General features: G+C 46.1%; 1 protein-coding gene across 4 annotated transcripts in view; it reads left to right on the forward strand.

Annotated features, from left to right (window-relative positions):
• The window catches only part of scn4ab (sodium channel, voltage-gated, type IV, alpha, b), a 49456-nt gene extending 35905 nt beyond the window's left edge, over window positions 1-13551 (forward strand). For 3 of the 4 annotated variants that reach the window (XM_044330597.1, XM_044330598.1, XM_044330595.1), the window contains exons 15-31: window positions 1-33; window positions 473-829; window positions 2952-3141; window positions 3252-3529; window positions 3770-3878; window positions 4117-4271; window positions 5256-5429; window positions 5559-5681; window positions 7217-7501; window positions 7953-8006; window positions 8091-8228; window positions 10023-10127; window positions 10214-10484; window positions 10641-11262; window positions 11396-11540; window positions 11627-11704; window positions 12568-13551. The exon at window positions 1-33 is cut by the window's left edge and continues 69 nt beyond it. In XM_044330597.1, coding sequence (XP_044186532.1) covers window positions 1-33; window positions 473-829; window positions 2952-3141; window positions 3252-3529; window positions 3770-3878; window positions 4117-4271; window positions 5256-5429; window positions 5559-5681; window positions 7217-7501; window positions 7953-8006; window positions 8091-8228; window positions 10023-10127; window positions 10214-10484; window positions 10641-11262; window positions 11396-11540; window positions 11627-11704; window positions 12568-12960 — 3510 coding nt within the window. In that variant the 3' untranslated portion in view covers window positions 12961-13551. The remainder of the gene's footprint in view (window positions 34-472; window positions 830-2951; window positions 3142-3251; window positions 3530-3769; window positions 3879-4116; window positions 4272-5255; window positions 5430-5558; window positions 5682-7216; window positions 7502-7952; window positions 8007-8090; window positions 8229-10022; window positions 10128-10213; window positions 10485-10640; window positions 11263-11395; window positions 11541-11626; window positions 11705-12567) is intronic. The other variant, XM_044330596.1, reaches the window with a different exon arrangement.

Here is a 13551-nt window from a genome sequence, read left to right on the forward strand (position 1 = left end):
CAGGGCCTGTCTGTGCTGCGCTCATTCCGATTGGTCAGTGTGATATCAGCAGCAGCAGCATCATCATTACATCATCAACGGCAGCAGATTAATGATAATTTACCTGTCTCCCTGTCTCTCTCCCCGCCTGTCTCCCTACCTGTCTCCTGTCTCCTTACCTGTCTCCTGTCTCCTTACCTGTCTCCCTACCTGTCTCCCTACCTGTCTCCTGTCTCCCTACCTGTCTCCCTACCTGTCTCCTGTCTTCTGTCTCCCTACCTGTCTCCCTACCTGTCTCCTTACCTGTCTCCTGTCTCCTGTCTCCCTACCTGTCTCCCTACCTGTCTCCTGTCTTCTGTCTCCTTACCTGTCTCCTGTCTCCTTACCTGTCTCCTGTCTCCCTACCTGTCTCCTTACCTGTCTCCCTACCTGTCTCCTGTCTTCTGTCTCCTTACCTGTCTCTCTGCCTGTCTGCGGCCTGTCTCACCCCCAGATGCGAGTGTTTAAGTTGGCCAAGTCATGGCCGACCCTTAACATGCTGATAAAGATCATTGGGAACTCGGTGGGGGCCCTGGGGAACCTGACCCTGGTCCTGGCCATCATCGTCTTCATCTTCGCCGTGGTCGGCATGCAGCTGTTCGGGAAGAGCTACAAAGACTGTGTCTGTCGCATCTCAGCTGACTGCGAGCTTCCTCGCTGGCACATGAACGACTTCTTCCACGCTTTCCTCATCATCTTCAGGGTCCTGTGTGGCGAGTGGATAGAGACAATGTGGGATTGCATGGAGGTGGCGGGTCAGACCATGTGTCTGGTGGTCTTCATGTTGGTCATGGTCATCGGGAACCTGGTGGTGAGTCAGATCCAGGTCTGGGGTCAAAGGTCGGCATGAATGAGGCAGACAAGGGACCTGAACCAGTAACCAAGACGTCACTGTAAAATATCAGACTAGAAATCAACTAATATTTTGTCATTAACTAAGTTTTAGAATTTCAAGTTAATTCAAACTAATTTCAATACCATTTAGAACTCAGACTTATGAGTTCTTTTAACTTGAAATGATGAATGAATGAACTGCTGAGAGTTCACTCAGTTCATTTACATTATTTGCACATTTGCCAGCATTCAATTTAGTAGTGGGATAATACGGTACTATGAGCTCTTCAAGATATGATGGTGTCTGACCATTAAGGGCTTTGTAAGTTAGGAGAAGGATTTTAAATTCTATTCTAGATTTTACAGGAAGCCAATGCAGAGAAACTAAAATGGGAGAAATGTGGTCTCTTTTTCTAGTTTTAGTCAGAACACGTGCAGCTGCATTCTGGAGTTTGTTTAACTGATTGGTTTCATCAGGCTTCATTGATAAATATAATTGGGTGTCATCTGCGTAACAATGAACATTAATGGAGTGTTTCCTAATAATATAACCTAAAGGAAGTATATATAAGGTGAATAGAATTGGTCCAAGTACAGAACCTTGTGGAACTCCGTGTCTAACTTTTGCCTTCATGGAGGATTCATCATTAACATGTACAAACTGAAATCTGATAAATAGGACTTAAACCAGCTTAATGCAGTTCCTTTAATGCCAATTAAATGTTCCAGTCTCTGCAAAAGGATTTGATGGTCAATTGTGTCGAATGCAGCACTAAGATCTAACAGGACAAGTATAGAGACAAATCCTTTGTCTGATGCAGTTAGGAGGTCATTAGTGACTTTCACCAGTGCTGTCTCTGTGCTATGATGCCTCTAAATCCTGACTGAAAATCCTCAAATAAACTATTGTTATGTAGAAAGTCACATAACTGATTAGAGACTGCTTTCTCAAGGATCTTAGAGAGAAATGGAAGGTTAGATATAGGTCTATAATTGGCTAAAACACCTGAATCAAGAGTAGGCTTCTTAAGAAGAGGTTTAATTACAGCTACTTTAAAGGACTGTGGTACATAGCCTGTTACTAAAGACAGATTGATCATATCTAGTAAAGAAGTGCTCACTAAGGGTAAGGCTTCCTTAAGCAGCCTAGTTGGGATGGGATCTAAGAGACAGGTTGATGGTTTAGCTGAACAAATCATTGAAGTTAGTTCAGACAAGTCTACTGGAGAAAAACAGTCCAAATATATGTCAGGATTTACAGCTGTTTCTAAGGTTCCTGTGTTTGGGGAGAGAACGGTGCCTGTTGAGGGCAGGAGATGGTTCATTTTGTGAGTGGGATTATTTACACACTGAGAGAAGCCAGTTGAGTCTAATAATGAGATAAACACAGTACTGAGACTGTCATTATCAACGTCCACATGAATATTAAATCACCTACTATAATTACTTTATCTGTACTAAGGACTAAGTTTGATAAAAACTCTGAGATTCAGATCAGAGTTCAGAGTACGGACCAGGAGGACGGTTCACTGTAACACATAGAACTGGCTGTAAAGTTTTCCAGGTTGGCTGAGAGACTAAGAACAAGACTTTCTAATGAGTTATAATGAAGTTCAGGTCTAGAGTTGATAATTAGGCTGTGACTCCTCCTCCTCAGCCAGTGTCTGGAGGAATGTGAGTATTAATATGACTGGGAGGACTGGATTCATTTAGACTGACATGTTCTTCATGATGATCTGAGATTGGATCGTTTATTAAGTTCCTGAGACAATAAGCTTAAAGCTGCACGTCAGCAGCACAATTTCAAACATCTACCTGACCAGTTCAATAAATTAACAGATATAAATCCAACAAATGAAGGCGAGAGTTTATACAACATGCAATATTAAGTCCAGATTACTTTTGGTGGCGTTAGAACTATTTGTATTTGTTGACTTCACATATGTTGAAGTTGAAACAACAAGTTACATTTTACAGTCCTGAACCAGCAACCAAACCTGACATTTCTAAACCAGTCAAGGTCCTGAATCTGTTCCTGAGTCAGTCCCTAGATGTGTCCCTCTCCCTGGTTTCAGACTCTGTTCCTGGTCTGGTTTCAGGTCCTGAATCTGTTCCTGGCCCTGCTGCTGAGCTCGTTCAGCGGTGAAAATCTGGCGGCTCCAGAAGAAGACGGAGAAAACAATCTGCAGATCGCCATAAACCGGATCAACAGGGCTGTGGCCTGGGTGACGTCCTGGGTCCTGGATCACATCTGGGCTCTGCTGGGAAACAAGAACCTAAACCAGACTGGTAGGACCAGTCCTCCAACAGGACCAGGACTTTATTTTTTTTTTATCTTTCTGTGATTCTTCTTTCACAGATTTATAAGTGAATTAATTTTCTCTTGTAAATGTCGTTAGCAGTCGACAGCGACGAAGACGACAGGAAGGAGTTCTTGGCTTTGAACTCTGTGGCCTCAGACCAGCTGGGACCTGATGTCAAGGCCCTCAGCTGTAACCATGACAACCTGACCAGCAACTACCACAACATTGCCTCCCTGAGGGTCCCCATCGCTGAGGCCGAGTCTGACTTTGAGACGCCTGAAAATGAAGATGAGGACGATGAAGATGAAGAGGAAGTGGAAGAGGAAGAGGAAGAAGAGGAAGAGGAAGAAGAGGAGAAAGAAAATAACTCCCAAGTAAATCCTTTTCTGTTTTATTGCAACATTTCACCTGAAACTCAACTGTAGTGTCTGAAGTTATGGTGGGAAGATGTGTGCACTGGTGCACTCTGATGAATATTAGTTATTATTATTGAGCTTAATCTAATCTGTTAATTTGAACACAAACACAAACATAAATAAACACAAACAGAGGTGATCATGTGAGAAACAGACTGTTAGTGAGTTCTGCCTGAAATCTGTTTACTGTTTGTTCAGTGTGACGAGACGTCAGTTTGCAGCACCGTACAGAAACTTCCTGAAGTTCAGGAGGAAGAAACTGATGAAGATCGTGATCGAAACACACCTGTGGACTGCTGCACTGAGAGTACGAACACACACACACACACACACACACACACACAACACAAAGTATCGAAGAAAAACTTCAGATGTGGAGGATTTTATGGGGTACTTCTGTAAAAATCAGTAATCAATAAAAAGCTGTGTGTGTGTGTATGTGTGTGTGTGTGTGTATGTGTGTGTGTGTGTGTGTGTGTGTGTGTGTGTGTGTTTGTGTGTGTGTGTGTATCTGTGTGTATCTGTGTGTGTGTGTTTGATTTCAGAGTGCTACCTTTGCTGTCCCTGCCTGGACATAGACACGTCCCAGGGCAAAGGGAAGGTCTGGTCTAAGTTCAGGAGAACCTGTTTCTCCATCGTTGAACACAACTATTTTGAATCCTTCATCATCTTCATGATCCTGCTGAGCAGCGGAGCTCTGGTGAACTTCTATATATATATATATATATATATATATATATATATATATATATATATATATATATATATATATATATATATAATATTATTTTTATTTTATAAACTGTTATTTATAACTGTTATAAACTATGAATGTATATTGTTTTAACCGTGAACTCACTCAGAGTGGATCATACATCTTTAACCTGCCTCTGCATGTTGTAATATCAGTGCTCCGGGCTGCTGGTTGGATCAGATCATGTGACTGAGCAGGTCAGATCTGATTGGTTCTCAGCAATGTGTGCCGTGTGAGTACTAACCATTGAAGACAACATGGCCAACAGCAGACTGCTGGAAAACTAACCACAGGACTACTAACATGGCTGGCATAGCTAACAGTGGACTACAAATATGGCTGACAGTCTGACTACTAACACAGGTGAGTGACATAATGTTCTGGTGACATGAATCATTAACAATAACGTAAACAATAAATTAAATATTGTGGCCTCTCTTCTGTTGTCATGGAAACAAATGATCATCATCAAATTAGAATCCTGTTTCCCCAATCTGACCCAAACACGCGTTAACCACAGAGGAAGACATGTTGTTCAGTTACACGCAGACGTCAGGAGTGAAGTTCACTTGTCAACACTTCAGACAAACCTTCACTGGCCCGTCTGCATGTACAGTGGCCTCACAGCGGGCCCGATCCTGAGGTTGAGAAACTCTGAAGCTTGATTTACAGTAATAGAAGACTTTAACTGTTGAGGCGTGGATGGGGCAGCATGACACTACAGAATATCTGCACCATCAAGGACAGACATGAGCTCACAGCGCAGGAAACAATATCTGCCTCTGAGGTGGAGTCACGTATAAAAACAGCAAAGTATTGAAATAAAAATGACCAAAGTAAAGTACAAGTACCTGTAAATGTGCTGAGTGCAGTAGAGGAGAAGTACACTTACTCACCTGTGCAGGTGCTAACATGAGTGTGTGTGAACAGGCGTTTGAGGACGTCTACCTGGAGCAGCGCCCGGTCATAAAGACGCTGCTGGAGTACGCAGACCAGGTGTTCACCTACGTGTTCGTAGTCGAGATGGTTCTAAAGTGGGTCGCCTACGGATTCAAGACCTACTTCACCAACGCCTGGTGCTGGCTCGACTTCCTCATCGTAGATGTAAGAACACGATCAATAGCAGTGATTATTGGTAACATATTGATACTTCATGAATACCTGGTGTCAGGTTCATTAACCTGTAGTTACCATAGCAACAGGTTCTGTTAGCAACAGGTGTGCTGTCTGCAGGTGTCTCTGGTGTCTCTGACTGCCAACCTTCTGGGATTCTCTGAGCTGGGAGCCATCAAGTCTCTGAGGACGCTGAGAGCTCTGAGGCCCCTGAGGGCCCTGTCTCGCTTCGAGGGCATGAGGGTGAGACACCTGCCTGTCTCTCTCTCTGTCTGTCTGTCTGTCTGTCTGACTGTCTGTCTGACTGTCTGTCTGTCTGTCTGTCTGTCTGTCTGTCTGTCTGTCCACCTGTCTGTCTCTCTCTCTGTCTGACTGTCTGTCTGTCTGTCTGTCTGTCTCTCTCTCTGTCTGACTGTCTGTCTGTCCACCTGTCTGTCTCTCTCTCTGTCTGACTGTCTGACTGTCTGTCTGTCTGACTGTCTGTCTGTCTGTCTGTCTGTCCACCTGCCTGTCTCTCTCTCTGTCTGTCTGTCTGTCTGTCTGTCTGTCTGTCTGACTGTCTGACTGTCTGTCTGTCTGTCTGTCTGTCCACCTGTCTGTCTCTCTCTCTGTCTGTCTGTCTGTCTGTCTGTCTGTCTGTCTGTCTGTCTGTCCACCTGTCTGTCTCTCTCTCTGTCTGACTGTCTGTCTGTCTGTCTGTCTGTCTCTCTGTCTGTCTGTCTGTCTGACTGACTGTCCACCTGTCTGTCTCTCTCTCTGATTGTCCGCCTGCCTGTCTCTCTCTCTGTCTGTCTGTCTGTCTGTCTGTCTGTCTGACTGTCTGTCTGTCTGTCTGTCTGTCTGTCTGTCTGTCTGTCCACCTGTCTGTCTCTCTCTCTGTCTGTCTGTCTGTCTGACTGACTGTCCACCTGTCTGTCTCTCTCTCTGATTGTCCGCCTGTCTGTCTCTCTGTGTCCAGGTGGTAGGTGTAGTGCACTGAACTATCTGTCTCTCTCTCTGACTGTCCGCCTGCCTGTCTCTCTCTCTGTCTGTCTGACTGTCCACCTGTCTGTCTCTCTCTCTGTCTGTCTGTCTGTCTGTCTGTCTGTCTGTCTGTCTGTCTACCTCTCTGACTGTCCGCCTGTCTGTCTCTCTCTCTCTGACTGTCCACCTGTCTGTCTGTCTGTCTACCTCTCTGACTGTCCACCTGTCTGTCTCTCTCTCTGACTGTCCACCTGTCTGTCTCTCTCTCTGACTGTCTGTCTGTCTGACTGACTGTCCACCTGTCTGTCTCTCTCTCTGATTGTCCGCCTGCCTGTCTCTCTCTCTGTCTGTCTGTCTGTCTGTCTGTCTGTCTGACTGTCTGTCTGTCTGTCTGTCTGTCTGTCTGTCTGTCTGTCCACCTGTCTGTCTCTCTCTCTGTCTGTCTGTCTGTCTGACTGACTGTCCACCTGTCTGTCTCTCTCTCTGATTGTCCGCCTGTCTGTCTCTCTGTGTCCAGGTGGTAGGTGTAGTGCACTGAACTATCTGTCTCTCTCTCTGACTGTCCGCCTGCCTGTCTCTCTCTCTGTCTGTCTGACTGTCCACCTGTCTGTCTCTCTCTCTGTCTGTCTGTCTGTCTGTCTGTCTGTCTGTCTGTCTGTCTACCTCTCTGACTGTCCGCCTGTCTGTCTCTCTCTCTCTGACTGTCCACCTGTCTGTCTGTCTGTCTCTCTCTCTGACTGTCCACCTGTCTGTCTCTCTGTGTCCAGGTGGTAGGTGTAGTGCACTGACCTGTCTGTCTCTCTACCTGTGGTCAGGTGGTGGTGAACGCGCTGATTGGAGCGATCCCGTCCATCTTTAATGTGCTGCTCGTGTGTCTGATCTTCTGGTTGATCTTCAGCATCATGGGAGTCAATCTGTTTGCAGGAAAGTTTTATTATTGTTTCAACGAGACGGCAGAGGAGTATTTTCACCACGAAGACGTCAACAACAAGACCGAGTGTTTTGCACTGATTCAGCAAAACTTCACTGAAGTCCGCTGGAAGAACACGAAGGTTAACTACGACAACGTGGGGATGGGCTACCTGTCGCTGCTGCAAGTGGTCAGTGTGAACATGTGACTTCACAGTCAGACTTTTTATAGTTTGCTCACGTTCAAAGAATAATTTTTTCTCACAGGTTTAGTTTTGTCCACACTGTCTGAACAGAAACAGACATCCAGCATCATTTAAAATGTAATATTTAGTATCTTTGGATGTTTTAGGAACTTCATATGAAGTTCAGTGTGTTTGGAGTTTCTGTAAAGATGGAGAATGTTGAAGAGGTGAAACCTGTTCACACACTTGTTACAATCACGCTGTATGAACTGCGTCAGAGTGGACACAATTATGAAATCATTTGTTGTTCTGAATCTTTCAGAGTTTAAATACAAGCCGTTTGTTTTGGTGTGTTGTGGTGTTTTGAGCTGTTGGATCTCACCGTACGCAGACGACTGGACTCTTTATATCCAGTCTGTCTGAATTCAAATGACTGAATAAGTTTTGTTTCTGTCAGGCGACATTTAAAGGCTGGATGGACATCATGTACGCAGCTGTGGACTCCAGAGAGGTCAGTGCATCGACTGTTACCTGCTGCTACTGTTAATGGTTACCATGGTTACCATACTGTGTGTGTGTGTGTGTGTGTGTGCAGGTGGAGTCCCAGCCGGTGTACGAGGTCAACCTGTACATGTACCTGTACTTCGTCTGCTTCATCATCTTCGGCTCCTTCTTCACCCTCAACCTCTTCATCGGAGTCATCATCGACAACTTCAACCAGCAGAAAGCCAAGATATGTTTAATACTCAGACAGACAGACAGGCAGAGAGACAGACAGGCAGAGAGACAGACAGACAGACAGACAGACAGACAGACAGGCAGAGAGACAGACAGGCAGAGAGAGAGACAGACAGACAGACAGACAGACAGACAGACAGACAGGCAGAGAGACAGACAGGCAGAGAGAGAGACAGACAGACAGACAGACAGACAGACAGGCAGAGAGACAGACAGGCAGAGAGAGAGACAGACAGACAGACAGGCAGAGAGACAGACAGGCAGAGAGAGAGACAGACAGAGAGACAGACAGACAGACAGACAGACAGAGAGACAGACAGACAGACAGACAGACAGACAGACAGACAGACAGGCAGAGAGACAGACAGGCAGAGAGACAGACAGGCAGAGAGACAGACAGACAGGCAGAGAGACAGACAGACAGACAGACAGACAGACAGACAGAGAGACAGACAGACAGAGAGAGAGACAGACAGAGAGACAGACAGGCAGAGAGAGAGACAGACAGAGAGACAGACAGACAGACAGACAGACAGACAGACAGACAGACAGGCAGAGAGACAGACAGGCAGAGAGAGAGACAGACAGGCAGAGAGAGAGACAGACAGAGAGACAGACAGACAGACAGACAGACAGGCAGAGAGAGAGACAGACAGACAGACAGGCAGAGAGACAGACAGGCAGAGAGACAGACAGGCAGAGAGAGAGAGAGACAGACAGACAGACAGACAGACAGACAGACAGGCAGAGAGACAGACAGGCAGAGAGACAGACAGGCAGAGAGACAGACAGACAGACAGGCAGAGAGACAGACAGGCAGAGAGAGACAGACAGACAGACAGACAGACAGACAGGCAGAGAGACAGACAGACAGGCAGAGAGAGAGACAGACAGACAGACAGACAGACAGACAGACAGACAGGCAGAGAGAGAGACAGACAGGCAGAGAGAGAGACAGACAGACAGACAGGCAGAGAGAGAGACAGACAGACAGACAGGCAGAGAGAGAGACAGACAGAGAGACAGACAGACAGACAGACAGACAGACAGACAGACAGACAGAGAGACAGACAGACAGACAGACAGACAGAGAGACAGACAGACAGACAGAGAGACAGACAGACAGACAGACAGGCAGAGAGACAGACAGGCAGAGAGAGAGACAGACAGACAGACAGACAGACAGACAGACAGGCAGAGAGAGAGACAGGCAGAGAGAGAGACAGGCAGAGAGAGAGAGAGACAGACAGACAGACAGACAGACAGACAGACAGGCAGAGAGAGAGACAGGCAGAGAGAGAGACAGGCAGAGAGAGAGAGAGACAGACAGACAGACAGACAGACAGACAGACAGGCGGAGAGACAGACAGACAGACAGACAGACAGACAGACAGACAGAGAGACAGACAGACAGACAGACAGACAGACAGACAGACAGACAGACAGGCGGAGAGACAGACAGACAGACAGGCGGAGAGACAGACAGACAGACAGACAGACAGACAGACAGAGAGACAGACAGACAGACAGACAGACAGACAGACAGGCGGAGAGACAGACAGACAGACAGACAGACAGACAGACAGGCGGAGAGACAGACAGACAGACAGACAGACAGACAGACAGACAGACAGACAGACAGACAGACAGGCGGAGAGACAGACAGACAGACAGACAGACAGACAGACAGAGAGACAGACAGACAGACAGACAGGCAGGCGGGTAGGCAGACAGTCATAAATTGTTGTCTGTCTCTCAGTCAGTTAACTGTGTTTTCTTGTGTCTTTACTTGGGAGGAACAGATATTTTCATGACGGAGGAGCAGAAGAAATATTACAACGCCATGAAGAAACTGGGCTCCAAGAAACCTCAGAAACCGGTTCCACGACCCGAGGTCAGTCCCAGCGAGGTCACTTCCTGTCTGGAACTGTACATACAGGAACTAAACGTTGTCCGTTTTTCCTCTTCCTGTCTCACCAGAATAAGTTCCAGGCTCTGGTCTTTGACCTGGTGACCACACAGGTTTTTGACATCTTCATCATGGTGTTAATCTGCCTCAACATGGTGACGATGATGGTGGAGACGGACGAGCAGAGCCACGAGAAAGACGTCATCCTGTACTGGGTCAACCTCGTCTTCATCGTCTTCTTCACCACAGAGTGCATGCTGAAGATCATCGCGCTCCGGCATTACTACTTCGCCGTCGGCTGGAACATTTTTGACTTTGTGGTGGTCATTCTGTCCATCGTAGGTGAGTCGGTCGGTCGTCCTCTGATGATGTCATCATCTCGTCTGGTGATGTCATCGTCTGGTTAATTTTTTAAAATGTCTGCTTTTAATTCGAGTTTAAAAAGGCAATTAAAGAGAAGAAGAATGTGTGTTGAGATGTCTTCTTCTCCTCCGTCAGGCCTCCTCCTCGCTGACATCATAGAGAAGTACTTCGTCTCACCCACGCTCTTCCGCGTGATCCGATTGGCTCGTATCGGTCGGGTCCTTCGTCTCATTCGTGGGGCCAAGGGGATCCGGACGCTGCTCTTCGCCTTGATGATGTCACTTCCCGCCCTCTTCAACATCGGCCTTCTTCTCTTCCTCATCATGTTCATCTTCTCCATCTTTGGCATGTCGAACTTCGCCTACGTGAGGAAGGGCGCCATGATAGACGACATGTTTAACTTCGAGACGTTCGGGAACAGCATGATCTGTATGTTTATGATCACCACGTCGGCGGGATGGGACGGCATGCTCGTCCCCATCATGAACACGCCTCCGGACTGCGACCCCAACGTCGAAAACCCGGGAACGTTGGTCAGAGGAGATTGCGGCAGCCCGGGGGTCGGCATCGTCTTCTTCACCACCTACATCATCATGTCCTTCCTGGTGGTGGTCAACATGTACATCGCCATCATCCTGGAGAACTTCAACGTGGCCACGGAGGAGAGCAGCGACCCGCTGTGTGAGGACGACTTTGAGATGTTTTATGAAATCTGGGAGAAGTTCGACCCCGACGCGTCGCAGTTCATACAGTACAAGTGAGTCCCACCTGCATTAGACGCAAGTTATTATGGGTCATTATTGATCATTATTGATCTGATGTGTTCTACTAATAAATAATACATATAATACTAACTCTGATAAACTCGTGGACTCTCCTGTGCTCCGCAGTGAACTGTCAGATTTCTGCGACACTCTGCAGGAACCTCTGAGGATTCCCAAACCGAATACCATCAAACTGATCCGCATGGATCTGCCTCTGGTTCCTGGAGATAAGATCCACTGTCTGGACATCCTGCTGGCCCTCACTGCTCAGGTAACACCAGCTGATGCATGTGATGTTATGCTGTGTTGTGTTATGTTATTTTGTGTTATGATATATAGGATTTGCTATGTGTGCAGGTTCTGGGTGATTCAGGAGAGATGGACGCTCTCAAAGCCAGCATGGAGGAGAAGTTCATGACCAACAACCCCTCCAAGGTTTGAAATGGTTCTGTTCTGTTTTTCCTGTTATCTCAACCTCAGCTGGACCATTTCATACTTGACCTCACTGACTGATCATTTTAAGCTTTGCTTTTATATTCAGGATTTTACTAGTTAACTAGTTTCCTTCTTAACTTGTTGTCATTATTCTTCAGTTTATTTCTGTTTGTTCCCAGTAGAACATGAATGATGAGGATCCAACATCCAGATGGGGTGCAATAGTAACTAGTCTTCTTATTTTGCCTATTTTGATTTTTTTTACAGTCGTCTCACATGTTTACGATGTTTTTTTTGTTATTTTTTGCTTTTATGAGACTTTTACTTTGAAGTACAGGAATCAAAGACATGATGTTCATCAGAATGAATCAACAAACACAGAAAACAAAATCAGTAAAAACACTGTAAACTAGAACAATAATGTTTCCATGCAGATGTTCATCACAGCCTCCCAACAGCTCCGCTGATCACATGATTAACACGACAAGCTCTAACAAAGACCCTCAGACATTCCTGCAGCAGGTTCACTTCATCTGACCTTCATCTGACCTTCAGCAGCTCTGCATGATATTATGAGTAAAACCACAGTGATCCATCTGAGTTAATATTATTATGTTAATAGATTTACATTTCTCAAATTTTTCAGTTTAATTCAATTCAACTTTATTTATATAGAGCCAAATCGTAACAGGAATTATCTCAGGGGACGTTTGACTCAGAGCAGGTCTGGACTGCTGACGGACTTCATTCATTGTTTCATTCTTGTCGTTGCAAGAGAGAGACTGATGTATTGATTATCGGGTATCTTTATTTTTTATTTAACAAACCGTACTGAAGTATTACATTATTATTGTTACCTGCAGGTGTCATATGAACCAATCAGCAGCACCCTACGGAGGAAACAGGAAGAGGTGGCGGCGAGAGTGATCCAGAGAGCGTACAGGAAACACCTGCTGCTGCGGACGGTCAAACTGGCGTCCTACAAATACCGAGAGAAGACGGACGGACGACGAGACGAGGAGTTGCCCCCGGAGACAGAAGGCCTTCTCTGTAAACGGATCAATCTGCTATACGGAGACGGAGACGAGACGAGGACGGCGGCCGAGTCCGCGGACGCCGTCTCGGGTGTTTCAGATGAGGATCCGGCTCCTCCTGCCCGGGTGGAGCTCCAGAGTGAGTTTCTCCTCCACGCTGCGCCTCCACTCAACATGCCTGACTTCCTGCGCGATGAGAACGTTAGGGAGTCTATCGTCTGATTGCAGCTCTTTGCAGATGTTTAACATGTTGCTTCCTCTTCCTCTGCACTGTGGGACTGACCTGCGGACTGTTTCACGCCGGAGACGCAGAGACCACACAGCTAAAGCTCATCAGCTCCATGAACAAACGCTGCAGCTTTTATTCAACTGTGGGTCGGTCAGGTGGTCTTCTTCTGGCTTTGCACATGAAATGTTTTATGTTCTGTGTTTTTAATCTTCATCTCAACTTGCTGAAACACTGGATGTGATATTACACTTAATTTAAGCACTAATTCAGGTTATTAACAACACTTATCTAACAGTTATTATTATTTAATCAGTAATCTTTACACTATGACTCTCAGACCAGGTTCATGTTCAAAAGTTTGATCCACAGTGTGTTTTAACCTGTTCAGGAGCCGCTTATCAGAAAAGTCAAGATGACCAATCAGAGAGCGTCGCTGTCATGTGACGTTATTCAACTTCCTGCTCAAACTAAATGTAACTCTGTATTCAAACAATCGAACAAACCAGACGTGTGTTTGCTGCTCTGGTTTGTTGGATGAAGTTTATTTTCCAGCAAACTGATAAAAACGGATAAAAACCAGATAG

Source organism: Thunnus albacares, chromosome 17, assembly GCF_914725855.1.
Source record: "Thunnus albacares chromosome 17, fThuAlb1.1, whole genome shotgun sequence".
Lineage (NCBI taxonomy): Eukaryota > Metazoa > Chordata > Actinopteri > Scombriformes > Scombridae > Thunnus > Thunnus albacares.